This window comes from Meriones unguiculatus, chromosome 7 (genome assembly GCF_030254825.1).
Source record: "Meriones unguiculatus strain TT.TT164.6M chromosome 7, Bangor_MerUng_6.1, whole genome shotgun sequence".
Classification (NCBI taxonomy): Eukaryota; Metazoa; Chordata; class Mammalia; order Rodentia; family Muridae; genus Meriones; species Meriones unguiculatus.
In genome coordinates this window covers 34,379,466-34,401,171 of record NC_083355.1, presented here as the reverse complement: position 1 = coordinate 34,401,171, position 21,706 = coordinate 34,379,466, and the positions used below count along the sequence as shown (strand labels likewise).

At 39.1% G+C, this 21,706-nt stretch overlaps 1 protein-coding gene across 1 annotated transcript in view; it reads right to left on the bottom strand.

Annotated features, from left to right (window-relative positions):
• The window catches only part of Brip1 (BRCA1 interacting helicase 1), a 125,585-nt gene that overhangs the window by 101,803 nt on the left and 2,076 nt on the right, over positions 1-21,706 (bottom strand). The window contains 5 exon segments of the mRNA XM_021645850.2: positions 9,686-9,802; positions 11,654-11,781; positions 15,831-15,998; positions 20,606-20,717; positions 21,572-21,694. Of these exon segments, the coding sequence (XP_021501525.2) occupies positions 9,686-9,802; positions 11,654-11,781; positions 15,831-15,998; positions 20,606-20,717; positions 21,572-21,664 (618 nt within the window). The 5' untranslated portion in view covers positions 21,665-21,694.

Genomic DNA, 21,706 nt, shown 5'->3' with positions numbered 1-21,706 from the left:
GGAAAACCCAACACTCTGACTCCTGGGGCATTAACACTTACATGCACATTCTCAAACACACAGGTATATATATACATGAGCGTGTGTGTGTGTGTGTGTGTATACATACACACATATATATACATACATATACATACATACATATACACACATGTATATATATGCATATGTATGTATATATAAAAATATGTATATATATATATATATACATATACACATACACACACATATGTATAATTAAAAAAAACTTTTTAAAAATACAAAAATTAGTTCTGGTGGGGTAGTGGTGCACAATTCTAGTCACAGTACTTAGCAGAGGCAGAAGGATCGCTGTGATGAGGCCAGCCTGGTCTATATAGCAAATTCCAGGTCAGTCAAGGCCCAGTGAGACTGTCTCAAAAAAAAAAAAAAGTTCAATTTCAAAAAGTGTTTTTCATTATGTACACTAAATATTGAAAGTCAATATTCTTGACTTAAATACTTGAATAAATTTACAGATTTTAAGTTCTAACAGATAGTTTGGGAATGATTACAAGTATTCAGAAAACTAGGAAAATGACAACAAACCAGAAAAAAAATCATGGTTTGAGGAGATGCTAATCAAACTTCAGCGATATTAGAATCATAATGAAGCACCAAAGGCTCAAGAGAGAAGTAATAAGTGGAAAGGACAACATGAAGGCAACAAAATACATGAAGAAAAAAAACAAAATAAGCATATTTCAATAAAGATAACTATCAGAACAGACAAGTAAAATGGTTGGAAATCATTGGCTTAGAAGTAAAAATGAGCAAAGAAGTAGGCTGCAGTAGAAAATACCTGTAACGCCAGCACTCAGGGAGGCAGAGGAAGGCGGATCTCTGTGAGTTCGAAGCCAGCCTGGTCTACAAAACGAGTCCAAGTCAGCCAGGGCTACACACAGACACCCTCTCTTGCAAAAACAAAAAACAAACAAACAACAACAACAACAACAATGAGCAAAGAACTCAACCAGAGTTTTTGTTTGAGGCTGTATTAGACTCTTTGGGTTTTAGTATATACACATACACTGGGCCAAAAACCAATACAAATATATATAACAACTTAAAATATGATTAATAGCAAAAAATCTAAAGCAAAGGAGATTATTTTTTTAAGCCATCCTAGGACAACCGGACTTCTACTTAAAAAAAACATAGAGTTAGAGCCTGACCTTACACACTAAACTAAACACTAAAAGAGCTGTTGGCCTTCTGCAGGCACCACGGAGCAGTACACACGAGTACATGCAGACAAAGCACCCGCGCACACAAAACAACATAATAATAAAAGAGTTATTCTCTAACTGCTGCACACGTATCCTGCGGCTCTAATTCACAGCCTGAGACCAGTTGGTTCTAACGTGATGTCTTCCTGCCTCCGCTTCCAGATCATAGGTCTGAACTACCACAGCTAATGGCCAGGCAGTGGTGGTGGTGCACACCTTTAACCCCAGCGCTGTGGAGGCAGAGGCAATTGGATCTCTGTGAGTTCAAGGTCAGCCTAGTCTACAGGGTGAGCTCCAGAACAGCCAGGGCTACAAAGAGAAAACTTGTCTCGAAAAACAACCCAACCCAACATAAACAGCCATATATATGTTATATATGTTATATATATGTATATAAATTACTTATATATAGATATAATTTAATGTCAGGCATATTAATAATAAAATCTATTTTCTCTCACAAATGTTTTTATCATCAGCTAGCAACAAAAGTTACAAATAATGGAGAATCATGCTTTTTTTTAACCTAGGCCTTTTTTTCCCCATTCACTTATTTAACAATTATGTGAGTACTAAGTACAGGCTCTGTGCTAGATGCTGGGCATAAAAATGTAAAAAGCAGATATTGTACTTATTCTTCTGAACAACCTGCCAACGAGGCAGACAAGACAATTTAACACGCACATGATGGTAAGTGTTCGAAACATCATAAAGAAAACAGACAGGATACTGGAAATACATGAGAAACGAGAAACTACCTGAAAGCAATACTTACAAAGTTCTGCACACACTGGATGATCTGTGACAGCACAAAAAATGAACTCTTTTATGCCAACTCTGGAGGAATTTAACCACTGTAACCCAGCTTCTCTACTCAATAGCCTTGCGAGAAAAACCATTTACTTAAATCTGTACCTCAATTTTCTCTTGTAGAACTAGGCGAAACAATGCTTTCCCCATAAATCAAATGCTTTTGTTTTATTTTGAAACTAAACACAAAGAAAAATTAATAGAATTTGACAATAAAAATGTACCCACATGAATCTGTATTTTCTAAGTGAGTTAATATTCCTAAACCACCTAGAAAAGTGTCCTAGCACGCAGCATCACCGTCTATGCACTGCTACAATACAGCTAACTAAACGTTTTAGATAAAAGTAAATTAAAATTGACAGAATGACTTATAAAATACTTTCAGAGAAAACTGGTCATTTTTCTCCTAAGACTCTATGATACCTTTAAGCAGAAAGAGAAAGACAAGGACACAGGGGGAAAGGGAGAAAAAGGAGGGGCAAGGGTATGTGAGAAACAAATGGGAAAGAAGTCCTAGGGCTCCTTGGCATCCGCTTTGGCAAAGGTCAACAGCGCACTCTGCTGGACCTGTGTCTTTCCTACATGCTCAGCAAAGAGCGGGTACTGCTTGCCTCACTCAACTGGAATCAGTTATTAATGTGCTTAATGCTAACATTTGTTTAGTAAAAACAATGAAATACACATAAAACATGTCTGTAACAATACCTTCCTCATTACAAAGATTTACTTAAAATTATAAATCAATTCCTAAGAAAACGATTATAAATGCTGAAACAAAGCAGTATTAGATTAACATTCCCCAAAACACAATGTTTCTGTTGACAGTGTTCTGATCGTGTGAAGACCGCTGCCTCACTTGATTGCTATGAATTACCGTTAGAAAATGACCTAAAGCTAAGTGGTGGGACACACCTGCGATACCAGCAACCAGAGGTTAGAGGAAACTGAAGTGCGCGGTCATTGTTAAGTTACATCAGGAACCGAAGGCCAGTCTGAGACACGGCTCAACAAACAAAAAAGGACAATTAAAAAGAAAAGAATGGGGGCTGAAGAGATGGCTCAGCAGTTAGTTAAAAGCACTGGCTGCTCTTCCAGAGAATTCGGTTAGATTCCCAGCACCCCCCTGGCAGCTCAGAGCTGACTGTAACTAGTTTAAGGGGACCAGATGGCACTCTCTTCTCACCCACACGGGCACTGCACACATGTGGTACACATATATACACACAGCCAAAACACTCACATGCACAAAATAAGTAAAAACAACAACAACAAAAAGAATTTGGAGCCCCTCCCACTCTCAGGAGTCCTTTCTCACTTTTAATAAATCTACATTTAGGCCTGGAGGGAGATGGCTCAGGTTTAGAACCTGACTTCAGTTCCCAGCACCCACGTGGGACAGCTCACAACCTCTTGTAACTCTACTCTAGAGGATCTCACACCCTCTTCTGGATTCCACAGGCACCAGCAAACATGTACACATACACAGAGACACATATACATAAATAAATAGTAAAGCTTTAAAAATAAATCTATGGGGGTTGGGGATTTAGCTCAGTGGTAGAGCGCTTGCCTAGCAAGGGCAAGGCCCTGGGTTCGGTCCTCAGCTCTGGAAGAAAAAAATAATGTGTGTGTGTGTGTGTGTGTGTGTGTGTGTGTGTGTGTGTGTTTGCTCTGCTTTGTGAAAAGAAAAGTTTACTCTACAATGTTCAGAAAGTGAACCAGATGTAAGAAAAAGGTATTGACTATTTTGTTTTCTCTCCTTTTGCAAACTTTAATGATAAATTTGTATGAAAATATCTCTTGACCCCTAACAGACCTCACAGCAATGTTAATTTCCCTTCGAATCATTTAATACTCTGTGCTTACCCTGTTGTCCTACTGTGTACTTAGCCTGTTTAAGTTTAACCTGCCTTTAAGAAAGCTGTAGATCCAATCTAACTATGCCTTGAATTTCCACGCAATGAGCGTTTACAAGCTAAACTAACGCATAGCTTTATTTATTATGTGTTCTTCCATACCCCTGATCCAGAATAATGTATGTACATGTATGGTGTGTTTAATCATTTACTGAAAGTTGCCAAGAGGTTGAAAAAAAATCTTGTGCAACAAATATCCACCATAAGTGTTGGAAGCAACCTACGAATACAGACTGATAACATATGTTTGCAGTACTGAGTATTTCTGGGTCAGTTGGGGTCAGTAAAATGAACTCTTTCCTTGTGAACCTCTGTTGAAGATTTCTCTAAGAATCCCTCGTTCCTTTCCCATATCATTTTTTCTGTGCTGTTCAATAAGCACAGCCCTGGGCTTAACCCCAGCACCACATAAACTAGGCTTATTGGCACATGCCTGTAATTCTAGCATTTCCCAGGAAGGATCATCAAAGTTCAAGGTCCTTCTTAGCTACATAGGAGTGAGAGGCCTAGCTATAGCTCAGTAATAGAATGTCTGGCACTGACTCAAACAGTAAAGTACTGAATATGATCTCAAGCACATAAAAAAAGTTTAGGTGGTATAAATTAAAATATGCAAGATGAGAGCTGGAGAGATGGCTTTGTGGCTAAGCATGTTTGCTGCTCTTACAGAGGACCTGAGTTCAGTTCCCAGAATTCATACTGGTTGGCTCAAAGTTGCTGATATTCATTGAGCACTCGTCTGGCGTCTGTAGGAACCTGAACACATTTGGCATGCATATACATATACATAAATAAAAATCAATCAAACAAAAAAAGACAGATGAGGGCTGGCAACGGGGCTCATGCAGTAACAGACCCGACAACCTGAGATTGAGCTCCAGGATCCACATGAAAGCGGAGGGAGTGGACTCCGTCCATAAACCTATCCTCTGATGTCTACACGTGCTCCAGATCATGTGCACGGCCCAACATCATACATGCATACAATAGCAATAAATGCAACTTAAAATATGACGGGTGAAATATAAGGAATAGGATCTTTTAACATGAAAAGTTTCAAGCAGGACTTGATTTTTCTACTTTACTTTAAACATGTAATGATAAATCAACTACACAAGGCTGGAGCGGTGGCCCAGTAAAGTGCACTTGCTGCTCTGGCAGAGGACCCGGGTTAGGTTCTGAGCACCCACATGGCAGCTGACAACTGTCTGTGGCTCCAGTTCCAAAGAATCTGATGCCTGTTCTAAACTCTGCGGACGGCAGAAACACACATGGTACACAGACATGCATGCAGGCAAAACACTCGTACACATAAAATAAAATAAATATTTTTTAAAACCTGTTATGTAATAAATATTAAAACACAAAATAAATATTCATGAAATGTATTTTTGTTCTAATTCTGTATAAAATCACTTATTCCAAAGTCTGTAGAAACTATTTTCATATTTGTATTTGTAAAGACTGAAGTATGTTACATCAGCAGTAAAAGTAAGGTCCTAAAAGGAAAAACACTCCTTACCCAGCATTTCATTCTTCCAAGAATATAATCTATTTTCCTTTCTTTCTTTCTTTCTTTCTTTCTTTCTTTCTTTCTTTCTTTCTTTCTGTCTTTCTTTTATTGAGATAGGGTTTCTCTGTGTAGCCTTGGCTGTCCTAGACTTACTTTGTAGACCAGGCTCGCCTCGAACTCACAGATTTTCCCCTGCCTCTGCCTCCCCAAGTGGAGATTACTAATCTTAATTCTCTGAAAAACTAGACACACTAATTAATGCCAAATATGAGGAGGTATTCACTAACACTCAAATTTTTCTGAAGTTTAAATAAGGAAAACATACACATTCACTGTACATTTTATGATTATTGTTTTCTCTGTAATCATTTATTCTATTGTTTGTTAAGAAGTTAAAAAAAACAGATTATTCTAACTTAAGAATGTGTAGCTATCAGCCCTCTGTCAGATTTGGGTTGGTGAAGATCTTGGTATTGAAGTAGATATTGAGATTCATGGCCAAACTTTGGGCAGAGTGCTGGAATCCTTACAGAAGAAGAAGGAGATAGAAACACCAGGAGGTGACAGGAACTCCACAAGGAGAGCAACAGAGCCAAAATACCTGAGCCCAGGGGTTCTGCAGAGACTGATACTCCAACTAAGAACCATGCACAGAGAGGACCTAGACCCCCTGTTCAAAGGAAGCCAATTGGCTACTCAGTTTCCAAGTGGGTTCCCTAGTAAGGGGTACAGGGGCTGTCTCTGACATTAACTCAGTGGCTGGCTCTTTGATCACCTCCCTCTGGGGGATGCAGCCTTACCAGGCCACAGAGGAAGATGATGCAGCCAGCCTTGATGAGACCTGATAAGCTAGGGTCAGATAGAAGGGGAAGAGGTCCTCCCTATCAGGGGACTAGGGAAAAGGCATAGGGGGAGAAGAGGAAGGATGGGTGGGACTGGGAGGAGACGAGGGAGGGAGCTACAGAGAGAATACAAAGTGAATAAATTGTAATAAATAAATATATAAATTAAATTAAATTAAATTAAATTAAATTAAATTAAAAAAAAAGAATGTGTGGCACTGGGCTGCAGAGATGGCTCAGCACTAAAACTGCAGCTGGTCTTCCAGGGGCACTTGGGCTCCCAGCACCCACACAGTAACTATAGTCCAGAGGATCTGATGCACTCTTATGGCTGCCATGGGCACCAGGCACACATGTGGTGCACAGACATACATGTAGGCGATGCGTTCATATACATAAAATTAAAAGGAAATTTTTAAATGTGGCATATTTTGCCTCACTATAGAAAATACATAAAGCTACTTTATGTATTCATGCTTTTTATTACAAACTTAGAGCAATGTAAGAACAAATATCAGAATACAAGTATATGTTCTTAGCATTTTTATGAACACTGACACAGCACTAAAAGTGGTAAACCCCACACCAGTCCTTATGTGGTATGTCACTGTGAAAACAAAGACAACTGAAAATATAGAAATTTACCCGTGGGTTACGTCTGTAGACCGTGTATCTGAAACAATTTTCATGATTAGACTTGGGACTCATTACTAAGACAACTGAGCATATAAAGTCTCTGTGAATATTTCAAAACCTGGAAAACTAAAAAATGTGAAGCATCTACAGTGCTAAGCATCTCAAATATAAAAAGACTATTACATATGTATATAATATATATGTATATACATATACATTATTGCTACTATTTCTTCTACTATGTATTGCTTAAGCCTTAAAATATACTAACATCTGTGTAATGATTTAATCCTCATAACCTGCCTTGTGAGACAGACACTTGTATCTACATTTAGCAAGTGGGAAAATTAGGTAATATACCAAGAGTTAAAAAAAAATTACCAAGGACATACACACAGATAAGAGTTGTTCTAACTCAGGCTCTTCAAAGCAAGACAGAGAGCTGATGTTGTACATAGGTCAGTGTTAGGGCACCTGCCTGACATTTAAGAAGTTCTAGAGCATTCTGAACTCCAGTCCAAAGAAAGAAAGAAACAAATTTATTGATCAACACTTTAATAAATAAAGATACCTGTCATACAAACACACATACACAAAGGGACACTATTTAGCCTTTAAAAGGGAGATCCTGCCACTTACAATAAGGATGATCCTGGAGGATGTCAAAGTGAAATAAATCACAAACAGAGAAAAAGACTATGTAACTTTACCTACATGAAAAAACCTAAAAAAGTCAAATATAGGGAAGCAAAGAAGAGAATCCCTAGAAGATAACCAGGGATGAAGACTCAGAGCTCATGTGATGGCACTGGTCAGAGGACACAAAGATTCAGTCAGCTAGGATGAATCGAGTCTACAAATACAGCCAACACCACAACGACTGTAGCTTATACTCTACTGCATATCAGAAATTCATTAAGACTAGATTTCAAGTGTTCTTAAACATACACAAAGACACGTAAACCATGTGAGATGAATATGGTAATTAGACTACCTTCATTAATAATTTCAGCATAGATAAGGGTACCAAAACACCATCTATCTATCTATCTATCTATCTATCTATCTATCTATCTATCAAACATACAGTTTTATATAAAAAATCAGTCATGTGGGCAGTCTGATTACAGTATCCATTCCTTTTGTGTGTGCACGTTATGTGTTGTATATTTTGTGTGTGGTGTATGCACATGAATGTGCAGGTGTGTGTAGTGAGTTTGTGGATTCCAGAACTGAATGTAGGGAGGTATTTTCCTCTATGGCTTATTGCCTTGAGACAGTGTCTCTCACTGCACTGGAAACTTGCCACTTTGGCTGGGCTGGCTGGCCAGTTAGCTCTCAGAATCCTCCTGTCTCCACCTCTCAATGCTGGAATTACAGACACAACCAGCCATAACCAGCTTTTTTTTATCTAGTTCCTCATGTTTGCAGAGCAAATGCTTGGACCCATTTCTCCAGATCACCAGAGTCCATTCTTTGTACAAATAGAAAACCAAACCTCTAGCCAGGCATAGTGGTACACACCTGTATTCCCAATCCTTAAGAAGCTGAGGTAGGACTTCAGGAACCCATGAGTTCAAGGCCATCCTGAGCAACAAGAACAATCCTCTCAAATACTTTTTGAAGTCCAACCTCTTACTTATCTCATGATCTTCCTGCATCAGCCTCCCAAGAGTTTGTACAATAGCCAAGAAGCCATGTTGTGTTTTAAGTATAAGATAAGGAGCTAGAGAGACAGCTCAGCCATTAACAATGTGTGCTACTCTTGAAGAAGCACTAAGCTCAGGTCTCAGCACCTACAATAAGCAGCTAACAACTGCCTATAATTCCAGTCCTAAGGGATCACATACTGAGATCTACTTTCCCCTGACCATTCCCAACTCCAATACAAACAAATCTTAAAAATATAAAATAAAATAAAATAAAATAAAATAAAATAAAATAAGAAAAGAAAAAAAAGTAAAAGATAAGACAGACAGCTTAAGTCTTGTAGTGTGTGCCTGGGAGGATGAGGCAAAAGAACCTGTGTTAGGGACAAGCCTGAGCTATATACTACATTTAAGCGAGCCTGGGTTAGCAAAAAATATAAATAATAAAAACAAAAATATAAAAACATAAGAATAAAGCTGGAGAGAAGGCTCAGTGATTAAGAGCACTGGCTGCTCTTCCAGAGGCCTCGGGTTCAGTTCCCAGCACGTCATGGCTCACAACCGTCTGCAACTCCAGTTCCAGGGGCTCTGATGCCCTCTTCCTGAGTTTGATCTTGGGAACCCACACAACAGAATGAGAGAATCTCCACGTGCTTGAAGCAGCGGATGTGTGCACTCACGCAATAAGCAGACAGGTAGATACAGATAACGTCTTTAAGTAGGAGCAATGGAAGAAGACACCTGGCATTGACCTCTAGCAACCACATGAGCACACGTGTACACACACAGAGAGAGAAAAAATTTAAAAAAAGTTTTGGAAAACAACAAACATCAAAACAAAAAACAGAAAAAAAAAAGATGTATTTCACTCACTTTACACACAGGAAACTGAGACACAGAGAGGAAAGGGTTCACCATCACACACATTAGTGAGCACAAATGCGGTGGCACTGTTTAGGGCTTTGAGCTCTTCTACTACTCAAAACATGCTGTTCTTTCTCTACTTTCAAAAATAGACTTAGAAAACCCCCTATTTGTCTTTAACCTAAGCGACGGCAGAAATACGTACATTTCGGAAAGAGGAACTTGTCTTTCCTACCGGAGACTCGGGCTTTACTCTCTTTTCCGAAGTAACTTGTGCATCCACATGGTGAACGTCCTTTTCCAAACAATGACGTTTTCTCATCTATAAATGCAGAACCAGAGGAAGAACAGCTTGACTGTGGGTTCTTTCACATTCCCTCCTCTGACTCTGAAAACCTATTTCTACTCAGTAATAATAAAATCTTAAAAACCAAAGAAGAGAGAGACCTCATAACACCATTTATGGCAAAGAGAAGATATAGTAAAAACTCTTGGGTTCTAAACTTGTATTAATGTATAAAAATTACAGTGTGACAATATCTCCCTGTAAAATAAATCATATCATGTAGACTTTACATACAGCATTATAGCAAAGCCCAAGCAGATGCCTAATTAGAAAATACATTAATAATTAAACCACATTATAGATTTCAGCTTAATTTATAACTGGTACTCTTACAAAAATAAGCTAGTTTATATTTCTAAAAACAAGATTTAATTCTAGAAATTGTTGGTATATATTTAAACTCTAGAACGAGAACACACAATTTATATATGTCCACCTGAAAGTATCCAGTTGTTTATACACCAATGACATATTAATTAATAACCCCTCCTTTTTATTTATAACTAAATGTTAGGAAGGATAAATAAATAAATACAAACCAGGGAGAAAAAAGTACATTTCATATGAAGAATCTGGTAATTCCCACCTTTAAATAAATTTTAGAAATACACATGTGTTATCCTATGTTGATCTTAAAAACTCAGTAAGAGCCAGGCATGTGGGCGCTGCATGCTTGAAACCTCAGCTATACAGAAAGCCAAGGAAGGATCATAAGTCTACAACCAGTCCGGGCAACTCCGCAAGATCCTGTCTCAAAATAAATTTAAAAAGTGGCGGCAGTGTAAGCTCCCTGGGAGGAGATGCTCAGCATGCTGGAGGACCTGGGTTTAATTCCTAAACATGCGCATGCACAGATAACAAAAACACCACTGAGCAACATGAACTCAAAAAGTCAGAGGAAACTTTATCATTATACTGAAACTATCAATACCAAAAAATATATAATGTGAAAATTCCTATCAGAGGTATCTGAACCAAAAGAAAATGTCTTTATTAGGTAAAAAGTAACGAAGGGTTTAAGAAGTACAATAACAGGGCTGGAGAAACGGCTTAGCAGTTAAGAGCACTGGGTCTTGCAGAGGACACTATTTCAGTTCCCAGCACCCACATGGTGGTTCACAAAACTCCAGTTCCAGGGGATCTGGTGACCCCTTCTGATCTCTGCTGGCACCAGGCACACATGTGGTGTGCACATACACACATGCACGCAAAACATTCACACATGTAAAATAAAATGCGAATGTAGGCACAATACTCTTCAACAGCACAGATACTCAAACTGTAACAGTATACAATAACATGGCGCCTCTACAAGGATGGCACAAAGACTCACGAGGCATTCCGCATCTTTAACACTCTCTGACGTGTAAGATCTGGCTCAGCAACAAGAACAACGAAAACCAGACGTGAGAGAAGAAATAGCTGTTATGGAAAGGACGACCAGCAGGGTGGGGAGAATGGAAGTGTCGCCATGCTCAGAACACAAAAGCGCCATCATGAAAACGACCATCTTCTATAATGAATCATATTAGTAATTTTGAAAATTTAGAATTCTGAAAAACTGTAAGGTTGCTATGTGTTTAGGGTACGCCTCAAGTAAACACTTTACTCTCAGACTCTTTGTACAGAACACCAGGCAGTTGCTCTGATTACGTTAGCATGGACACGCGGCTACACTAACTTCCTTTGTGGCAGGAGACGATAAAATGGAAATGGCCGGTTACTTTATAGCCATATACACAGTTAACTATTCCGTACCACCAAATTCATATTCAGCTGTATCTAACCGTGGAACTAGATTATTTCAAACGCCGATAAACTGCTCACCTGCTGCGCAGTCTCTAAGGGTCGGATTCTTTTCTTCTCTACCTGAAAATCATCATCTTCATCTCTGTGTGTGGATGCCTGTTTCTTGGCAGATAACTTTGCAGCCAGAGTAGTTTTCGCAGTAGAGTCTTACATAAAAGTTAATTTTACAATAAATATGGTAAATTTATAATAAAATACCACTAAAAACTTATTCTATGTAATTTTTAGGAAAAAAAAAGATTTAAGACATTTCTATAAATTTGATAACAGAGTTTAACACCTATGATTACCTCCCCCCCACACACACACTGGCTGATTGATTGAGACAGGGTCTCACTATCTAGTACTGGCTGCCTAGAAATCCCTCTGTAGACCAGGCTAACCTCAAACTCAAAGAAACCCACCTGCTTCTGCCTACGAAATTGAAGATATGTGCCAAGACATCCAGCAAGGTATTAAAAAAAAAAAAACGTTTTAATAATCAATTTGTTTTTACCATAAGTACAACAAGCATTTTGAGAAACATACATTCAACAAGAAGCAAGAAGCACTCACTTAATTTTCCCCACAGACCCATGTGTTGTAGATTACACTCTATCCCATGGCTTAAGGGCTGGAAGTGGAGCTCAGTCGCTAGAGCAGTTACCTGACATGTGGGAAGCTTTGGGTTCAATCCCTAATGCAACAGACGCTGACAAAATATGCAGACCAAGTCTCTTAAGACTCAATAAATGTTATTTCATTTCTATGGAAACCTCAGTGCTTCGTTCTTACTGAGTTTCACCATGTTCTTTAGGATAAAATCACTGTTTAGAGAGTAAAACCCATGTACTGTCTTGATCTCACAACCCTGAAAGCTTATTTCTCAAACCATCAAAAACCTCTTAACTCCTAAATTATAAAAATTATTCCCATTTCACCAAAGTTAATGGGAATGTTACAAAGTTAATAATTTGCAGAGCTGAAGTTTAACAGAATTGCCATTTCACTTCAAAATTCTTAAGTATGATTTCAATACTGACAAACACAATTTGTTTTCTGGAACAATGGCAAACGCATTTCCTCCGTGTCCACAACACTATTCTTCCACGATCCTAAACTTTAGCTCCTCCCATTCCCTATGTGCCTTTTCTTACTTCAAAGTGCCTCCTTCCTCTGTTCCTCCACACATTCTCTGCACTTCTGTGCCTTGAATCCCTTTGCCAGAGCCCACACAACGATCGGGTCAGGAAAACCAACAAAAGTGAAGCAGTGCCTCGACTGAAAAGAGTTACAGGCTACTCACATGGCAAAAAGATCTACAGAAGAAGGTCCAAGTTTGAGCCTACAGATACAGAATGGAATCGATACCCCATGCCAAGTCTTTTCAAGTGGTTTTGTTGTGTTTAGTGGAAGAATACATGTGTGTGTTCATGCATTCGGAAACTCACATGTGCACATGCACATATGCGCGTATTCATGGAAGCCAGAGGTCAACTTTAGGCAGCCTCCTCAATCCCAGCTCCTTTTTTTTTTTTTTTTTTTTTTTTTTTGGAAGTGTCGCTCACTGAGGGTGTAGTTCACTGTTTGGCTAAACTGACTAACAAGCAAGTTCCAGGGATCCTGTCTTCGTTTCTTCAATGCTGGAGTTAGACGGACACCATTAAACTTGGATTTTCTTTTTTAGACTTGTTTTATTATTTTTAATTGTGTATATTCACATGAGTGTAGGTCCCATAAAAGACAGGAATGCCAGAAACTGAACTCTGGTCCCCTGGAATAGCAGGACTTGCTTTTAACCTCTGAGCCATCTCTCAGCCCTCACATGCAGAGTTTAAAGTGGTTACAGGGGAGTCAAATTCAGGTCCACATGCTTACACAACAAACATTTTAACGTTCTTTCTGGACCCAGAACTGAAAGTTTTTTTCTTAATATAATGATTAATAGTTCAACAATTGGGATCAAAGACCTTTATCTTCCATGACTCAGAAGCCTTTCCCCATAAAAGCCATTCTAAAATAAACAAACAACAACAAAAAACTCTTTTATTTATATGCCATGTTTTTTGTTGTCCTGTATTAAGGTTATATTCTTTCTTGGAACATGGTAGGTTAATTTTCTAAACTATATTGCTGTTTTAGGTACAGTCCCTATCTTTTTTTTTAAGGTTTTATTTATTTAAACTTTATGTGCATGAGTGTTTCGCAGCACCTGTTGTGGCCAGACAAAGGTGTGATATTCCCTTGGACTGGAGTTACAGATGGTTAAGAACCATTGATGGTGCTGGGATTGAGAACCCAGGTTCTCAAATGCCATCTCTCCACCCTGATCTTCTATTCTCCACAGATCAGAAATTTGCAAGGAGCTCATCAAAGAGGTTAAATTATTACGGCACACAACTTAAAAAGAAGTGAGAAATCTCTAAAATATATGAAGAAGGAAAAAAGGAAGGGTGGGGGAAATCAGAGGGACAACTCCCAGAAATCAGTACAAAAGAAAAACTATTTTAACTGGCAATTCACTAACTAATTATGATACTCCTAAGAACCAATAAACATGTAAAATGTTCATTAAACATGACATACTATCAACTAAAACTCCAGGCTGGGGTTGGGGTTGGCCTTAGGTTCAGTCTATAGCACTGTAAAGAAGATAATATAAAACCTCAGTGAGAACACAAAACATGACCAAAATGGTTCAGATTTAAGAAAACTGGAAGCATCAAGAGATAAAAGTATTGAATATGGCAACAAAGTGAGTCAGATAAACTTTGTTTCCCTTTGCATAAAAAGTTTTATCTAATACTGTGCTGTACTATTAACTATGCAATATTAATATCTGAAAAAAATTAAGAGGTAACTTAGTTTTAAAATGCTTTATCTTAAAAAAAACTTAAAAAAAAATCTAACAATCACCTGGGCTTTTAGAAAACAACGGCATCAACAAATGTGTTCGGTTAATAGCTACCACGGACTTTTGATTTGAAAAGAATAAAGTATGCTCACAAAGTGCATTATTGAGGGGCTAGAGAAAAAGGCACAAAAATTGGGAAGCTGCTGACATTAGCCACCATAGTTAATACAATGTACATGCTATAATCATTCCATTCCTAAGTATGTGTACAACAGAAAACATCAGTTTACACTCATACAAACAAGTATCTTATTAAACAAGAGTGGAAACAACTCAGTTATCTGACAACTGTAAAATTAAGAATATACCCTGGTATATGAATACAAGGAAATAACATACAGAAGAAAGTGAAAGAACAAAAGCAATATATTCTTACCAATACTATATCAAATAAAAGACAGACCTGAGACCACATATATAAAGAAGAGAAGCTCATCAATGGTGTGAAAAGACAACACAGAGAAAAGACTACGGGGAAAGAGGTGTAACCCAGAAAAATAGCTCAGTAATTAAGAGTGAGAACAACAAAAAGTTCAAGGGTTTTTGAGCAATCAATGTTAGGAAAAAAAATATTCATTAGGACACACTGCTGAGTTTAAAACACATTCTCTGACATGCAGAAAGCTTGAAGTTCCATCACCAGCAGTAAAAATAAATTTAATTTGAAGGGTTTCAGAGAGGCTCAGCGAGTAAGAGTCAATGCACTTGCAGACAAGACCAACGACCTGAGTTCAATCTCTGGATCCCACAGAGTGGAAGGAGAGGCTGACGCCAACAAGCTGTCCCCTGGCGCAGGGGTGCTGCAGCACGCGCACACGGACGCAGACACACAGTAAATAATAAAATAATAGTAATAATAAAATAAATGTAATTCAAAAAGATTTTCAGAGGGACCGAGACTCCAGTCCCAGGGCCTTTGAGGCCATCAGTCAAACATGGCACATAGGCATACATTGCAGACAAAATACTCATTCATACAAAATAAATACATATTTTTTTATTTCAGCGGGGGTTGGTGGCACACACCTTTAATCCTAGCACTCGGGAGGCAGAGACAGGCAGATCTCTGAGTTTGAGGCCAGCCTGGACTACAGAGTGAGTCCAGGACAGCCAGGGTTATACAGAGAAACCCTGTCTCAAAAAAAACCATAAATAAACTAAAAATTAAAAAAGAATTTTAAAGGAATCGGGTAGAAATACATAATCATACTAGCTAAATTTATCCTAAGTAAGCTTCACAGTAGTAATGACTAAGGATCCAATTACAGATCCCAGCAGATACACAGAGAAAATATAATTTACCTCTACAGGGTGATGAGATTCCATTTCTTTCAGAAGACGGTTTGCTTGGACTACTGAAATGAGGTGAAGTGTCCAGGTTTGTATCACTGTACGTAAAATTTTTTGAATGGCATGCACAACAACATGGCACCTCAGGTTTTTTATTCACGCTCTCATCCACCGGCTTTCCTAAAAACAAAACAAAACAAAAACTCCTCTTTTTCACAGTAGATGTTTTTTTTTTCGTTCCTGCTCTAGCTCCCAGAATAATGAGACTCATGAGACTCAAAATAATTTTACAAAATAATTTTACCTAGGCCACATAGCTAGGCTCTTCTCTGACTTGCTCATAACTTAATCCATTTATATTAATCTATATTCTGCCACGTGGCTAGTTATTTGTAATCAGGTATGATGCATCTGCCCTCCTCACATCTTGCCAGCTGAAACCTCCCCTCTGGCCTCCCCAGGCACCAGGTTCACATGCCTGCAGGCAAAACATCCATACACACAAAACACCCGTACACATAATATAAATGTAAATAATTTTGTAAAGTTTGTCATTGTCCTCAAATATCCACTGCTATTTCCTGGAGGAGAGAATCTGTATATCAGTGACATTTTAAAAGTATGAAGGAAAGCAGTGAGCGAGCACATAATACCACTTTGCTTTGTAATAGCGCTGGACCTTTAAGATGGCTGTAAGAGCCAGGCATGGTGATGCTCAGCGCTCTGGAGGCAGAGGCAGCCTACAACCAAAACTACACAAAGAAGCCCTAGCTTGAAAAAAATAATGGCTGACTGTAATATGTATAGGTGTATTATCCCACCTACTCTAGCCCTCTGCATGACACAGAAGAAATTCAGGCCAGATAGTGGTGTCAGAACTCAAGAGGCAGAGGCAGCCTGGTCTACAGAGCTAGTTCTAGGACAGCAGGGTTACACAGAGAAACTTTGTCTCAACAAACAAACAAGTAACAATAACAAAAATCAACTAGAAACGTTCTATCACCTACAGATTCTGATATAATCATCAAAATACATTTTAACACATATAGAATATTTGATCCCATTGTGAACCCAAAGATTGTGAACTGGAAAAACCTGTTTCTAGTAATGGAGTGAGTGGCTCAGCCCTAGAACCCACCTTTACTCCAAGAACTTTCTGTTTGTTGTAAACAAGTACATGGTATGGCTCAGCCCTAGCACACACCTTTAACACAAGCGCTTTCTATACACAGGATTAAATAAGGTTAACCCTAGGTCAAGAAGAGCTGACAGGGATTAAAAAGAAAGAAGGGACTTTGAGTTGAAGGCTATTTCAGACAGTGGAGAAGAAGGTGCTTTTGACTTCTGGCTTTTTCCTTCTGGGGTGTAAGCTGAATAGGAAAGGCCTTTGGCTTTTTTCTTCTGGAACGCGAGCTGCGTAGGAAGGTCAGCTGGGTGTTTTCTCTGCCTAATAGGCTTTCACCCCAGCATCTGGCTCCTGAGCCTTCATTTGTAAAATCGAACTACTGGGATTTTCTTTCTTTATACCAACATTCCAACCCAATAAAAAGGTAGTTAAGATACCTAAATATAACTTTTAAAATTACAATATGGGGCTGGAGGGATGGCTTAGAGGTTGAGAGCATTTGCCACTCTCCCAGGGGTTCCCAATTCAGTTCCCAGCACCCACATCGCTGCTGACAACTATAACTGCACATAACTCACACACATAACTCCAGTTTTAGATGGTCTCAGGCTTTCATCTAGTCTGCCCAGGCACCAGGCATGCCAGTGGTGCATATGCATGCAAGAAAATACACTCACACACATAAAATAAAACCTTTTACAGAAGATGACAGTGTGTACATTGTGAGTCCACATGACAGACAGAGACACAATCACATAGTTTTAAAAAAGGTCATTATAAACAAGTATGGTCATTCTTATTTGTAAGCCCTGCATTCAGGAGGGTTAGGAAGGAGAAGCTTGAGCTGAAAGCCAGCCCAGACTACATAGTAAAACCCTGCCTCATAAAAAAAAAAAAAAGGCAACACGAAGACATATTGTATACATGGATAAAAATATCATAATGAAAACCATCATGTATAACTAACATATGCTGATAAAAACAGAAAAAAACAAATTAAATGGTTTTTGAATATACTAACTACATTGTTTACTCATTTGCAACACAAAAACATTTCTCAAATAACTGTCATTAAATTTTTTAAATTATTAACTAGAAGTGTCGGTTTCTCCCAAAGAATGACACCAATAATAATCAAAATGGACAGTCAAAAAGATCTTAAAATGGTTACTTTTTGTTAAGTCTTTGTTTACATTTGTCTGTTTTAACGTGGGAAAACCGGAACACACGTGTGTCGAGAACAGAGGACAATCTGCAGGAGTCAGCTTTCTCCCTCTACCACATGGCTCCAGGGATAGAACTCGGGTCATCAGGACACGTAATAAGCACCTTTACCGCGGAGCATCTTGCCCACCCCTGGTTACCATGCACTCTCAGTAACACATTTCCTTTTCATTCTGTTTATTTATGTGCGTCCATGCCACAATGCGCGTGTGGAGGTCAGAGGACAACTTGCAGAAGTCAGTTCTCTCTTTCCACCAGGCGGGCTCTAAAGACTGAAATCAAGTCACCAGGCTTAGAGGTCAGGCGTTCACACTGAGCCATCGTGTCCGCCCAAACACGTCCTTTAACAATGCATCTGTACATACATGCACACCTATGACTAGCTTTACATTCTTCTAATGCTTTAGGTAAGACATACCTATTTGTGTCCCTGAAAAATACTCAATACTGTATTTCAGATTCATTATTAAGGTTACAAAGTCTTGGGACTGGAAAGGAGGCTCAGAAGAGCACTGCCTGCCCTTCCCGAGGACCCAAGCTCAGTTCTGAGCACAAGCATTGGGAGGCTCACACCACCCTGTCACTCTAGCTCCAGGTCATCTAGCACCCTCTTCTGCCCTCTTACATAAAGCGCCCTCTTCCGAAGCTTACATAAAGCCACACATACATAATTAAAAATAAAATAACTCTTTAAGAAAAATTAAGGTTTTTCATTAAGTAAATATTAATAGCAATTTTAGCCAGATGTCATACTTTAATTAAAAAAAAAAAAAACAACAATCATACAGTAGCTCTTATCAGCAAATATATGGAACAATTAAAAGCACATTTTATCTCAAAACTCTGGTTTTTACAAACAGAAACGTCAATCCTGTTTATGACTGTAGGACCGACTGAGGGGAAAAGGTGCGGCAGGAGCCAGTACCCCAGTATCTTTGTTATACAGAGGTACATGTTCATTTACTTTCTGGCAGTTCTGAGTATGGAACCCTGGACCTTGCACATCTAGTTAAGGGTTACATCACTGAGCTACCCAGCCAGGGTTAGAGTTTGGTTTTTAAAGACAGATTCCTGCTGTATCCCAGGCTTCCTTAAAATCCTGACTCTCGGGCCTCAGCTTCCTGGGTGCTAGAGATGCAAGGGGGCACATGCTGAATCCTACCTAGGTGTGTTTTTTTGAAGCAAGGCCTCACTGTGTAACTCTGGTGACAATTAACGTAATGGGACATAACAGAAATTCATACAGGCACTATTACATTAAGCTTCTATTTATCTGGTATTCAAACAAGTAGAACAACTAGAATCTTTTATTTATTTATTTAATCTTTTATTTATTTGCTTATTTATTTAGACCTAGGGTCTTGCTATTTAGCCCAGGCTGGCTTCTAACTCAATGTCCTCCTTTTTAACCTCCCAAGTACTAGGCTTACTAGCATGTACCATTATGCCAGTTTTGCACATCTTCTCTTTCGGTTTTTTGAGACAGCGTTTCTGCGTAGCCTTGGCCGTCCTGGAACTCTCTCTGTAGACCAGGCTGGCCTCAAACGAACAGTGATCCCCCTACCTCCACCTCCTGAGTGCTGGGATTAAAGGTGTGGGCCACACCGCCCAGGTTTGCATGTTTTCTTCTTCCTATAGTTCACATTTTAATGTAATGAGAGTCAGGTAAGAAAATATATTCAAGGATATAGTCAAGCAATTAGTATGTGTATCAGCACCATGAGAGCTCCATCTCCTATTAGACACAAATCATCATCTAATTACTTTCAAAAGGACTCTAATTATCTATAAGGTTCATATTATCTTGACCTGTATGATCAAGTAAAAGGACTAAACTGTTAATATTATTTAAGAATTCATTCTGATGCATTCAACTTCTTTTGGAGGACTTACAATGCTTTTTTTTTTGTGCATGTTCACATGCCTGTGTGCGTGCGTGTGTGTTTGTGTCGTTTGGGGAGCAGTGGCTATAGAACCTTGGCTGTCCTGAAACTTGCCATGTAGACCAGGTTGGCCTTGAACTTGCAGCAATCCTCTTGCCTTTGGCTCCTGAGTACTGGAGTTACACACGTGCACCACCATGCCTGGCACAGGATTTCTTCACAACTTGGAGAAATGTTTTAACAGAGGTTATTTAAATAAGTTGGAACAACGTTTGACGCAGTCTAGATGAGGCGTACTTCATTCTCTTTTCCTCAGGCTCTATCTAGCAGCCTGAAGAGATCCAGAGCTCCTTATGTAGGGCAGGCCGGACTGCTCAGTAGGACTACTCACTTGTCACTGAGCCTGATGACCAGAGTGCAACAACAGACCAGACCCACATGATAGAAGGAGAGAAGTGATTCCAGCAACTTGTCCTCTGAGCTCATGAGCTCCATCCCACAGCACATGTGCCCACACAAAACAAAAACAATAATGTTTTTAAAGAATTACCTACCACTAAAAGATTGTTGCCATGCTAACGCCGAACAAAGCAGGGCTAGGCTTTTTCCGCTTCCCGTGGGACTCTCCAACAAGCAATGCTGGCTACTGTTTAGTCCTCTGACAATCTGTGGACCAAAAAGGCCAGTTTTCAAAAAGAAGAGCACAGCAGATGGTTAGTTCACGAGAGCTCTCCCCATACAACAGAAACACAAACAGAACAGTGCAAAAGAGTCAAAACACACTCCAGGAAACACAGCAACAGCACGAGGAAGACTGCAGAATTTTGTTAAATCTAGACTATCCCTGTACACTTCTGAACAGTCTGCTGGTTTTACAAGCACATCAAGCACAGGAAATTTAAAAAGGAACATATTTAATTAAGTACGAATTGTTCCTATAGAGCTGTAGTATGTGCTACGAGGTAGCATAGCATTAGGAACAGTTGTAGCTCTTGCAGAAGACCCAGGTTCGGCTCTTTGCACCATGTGGCTGCTTACAACCACCTGCAACTCCAGTTCCAGGAGAGCCCACACCCTCGGGCACGCATGTGGTGAACAGACACACCTGCAGGCAAAACACTCCTACACACAAAAATAATCCAAAAGCACAAACAAGCAAACAGAGAACTTCAGTGTTCCATCACTATGGATATCCAAAAAACTTAGTAACAGACAGCACTAGTAGGACTCACTGTGATAATAACTTGGAATAGAAATTTAAAGTGTGGTAAAAATGAAGGATGAAAATCCAAGTTCCAAAGGAGCCAAAAATGTTTTTCACGTGTTCTTCCTTACATCCTAACCAAACGTACACAGCTTAGGAATTAGCAGTATCACTTTCCTAGAGGTTCAATGCTCTTCCAAATGAACCCAACAAACACTAGCCATCACTTTGTAGGTGAGAATAGTTACAAATTCACTGACTTGGAACCATGAGCTACAGCATCGTGATGAAGACTCGACTGCTGTAACATACTTACGGAATTCATCATAGCAAGCTGTGCAGGATAAGCTTTACAGGGAAAGCTAATCTTCACCCCACCAATGGTGTATTCAGATGACACTGAGGACATTCTGCTTTCCTCTTCGCTTTAGGTACTTCACTACAACAGAAA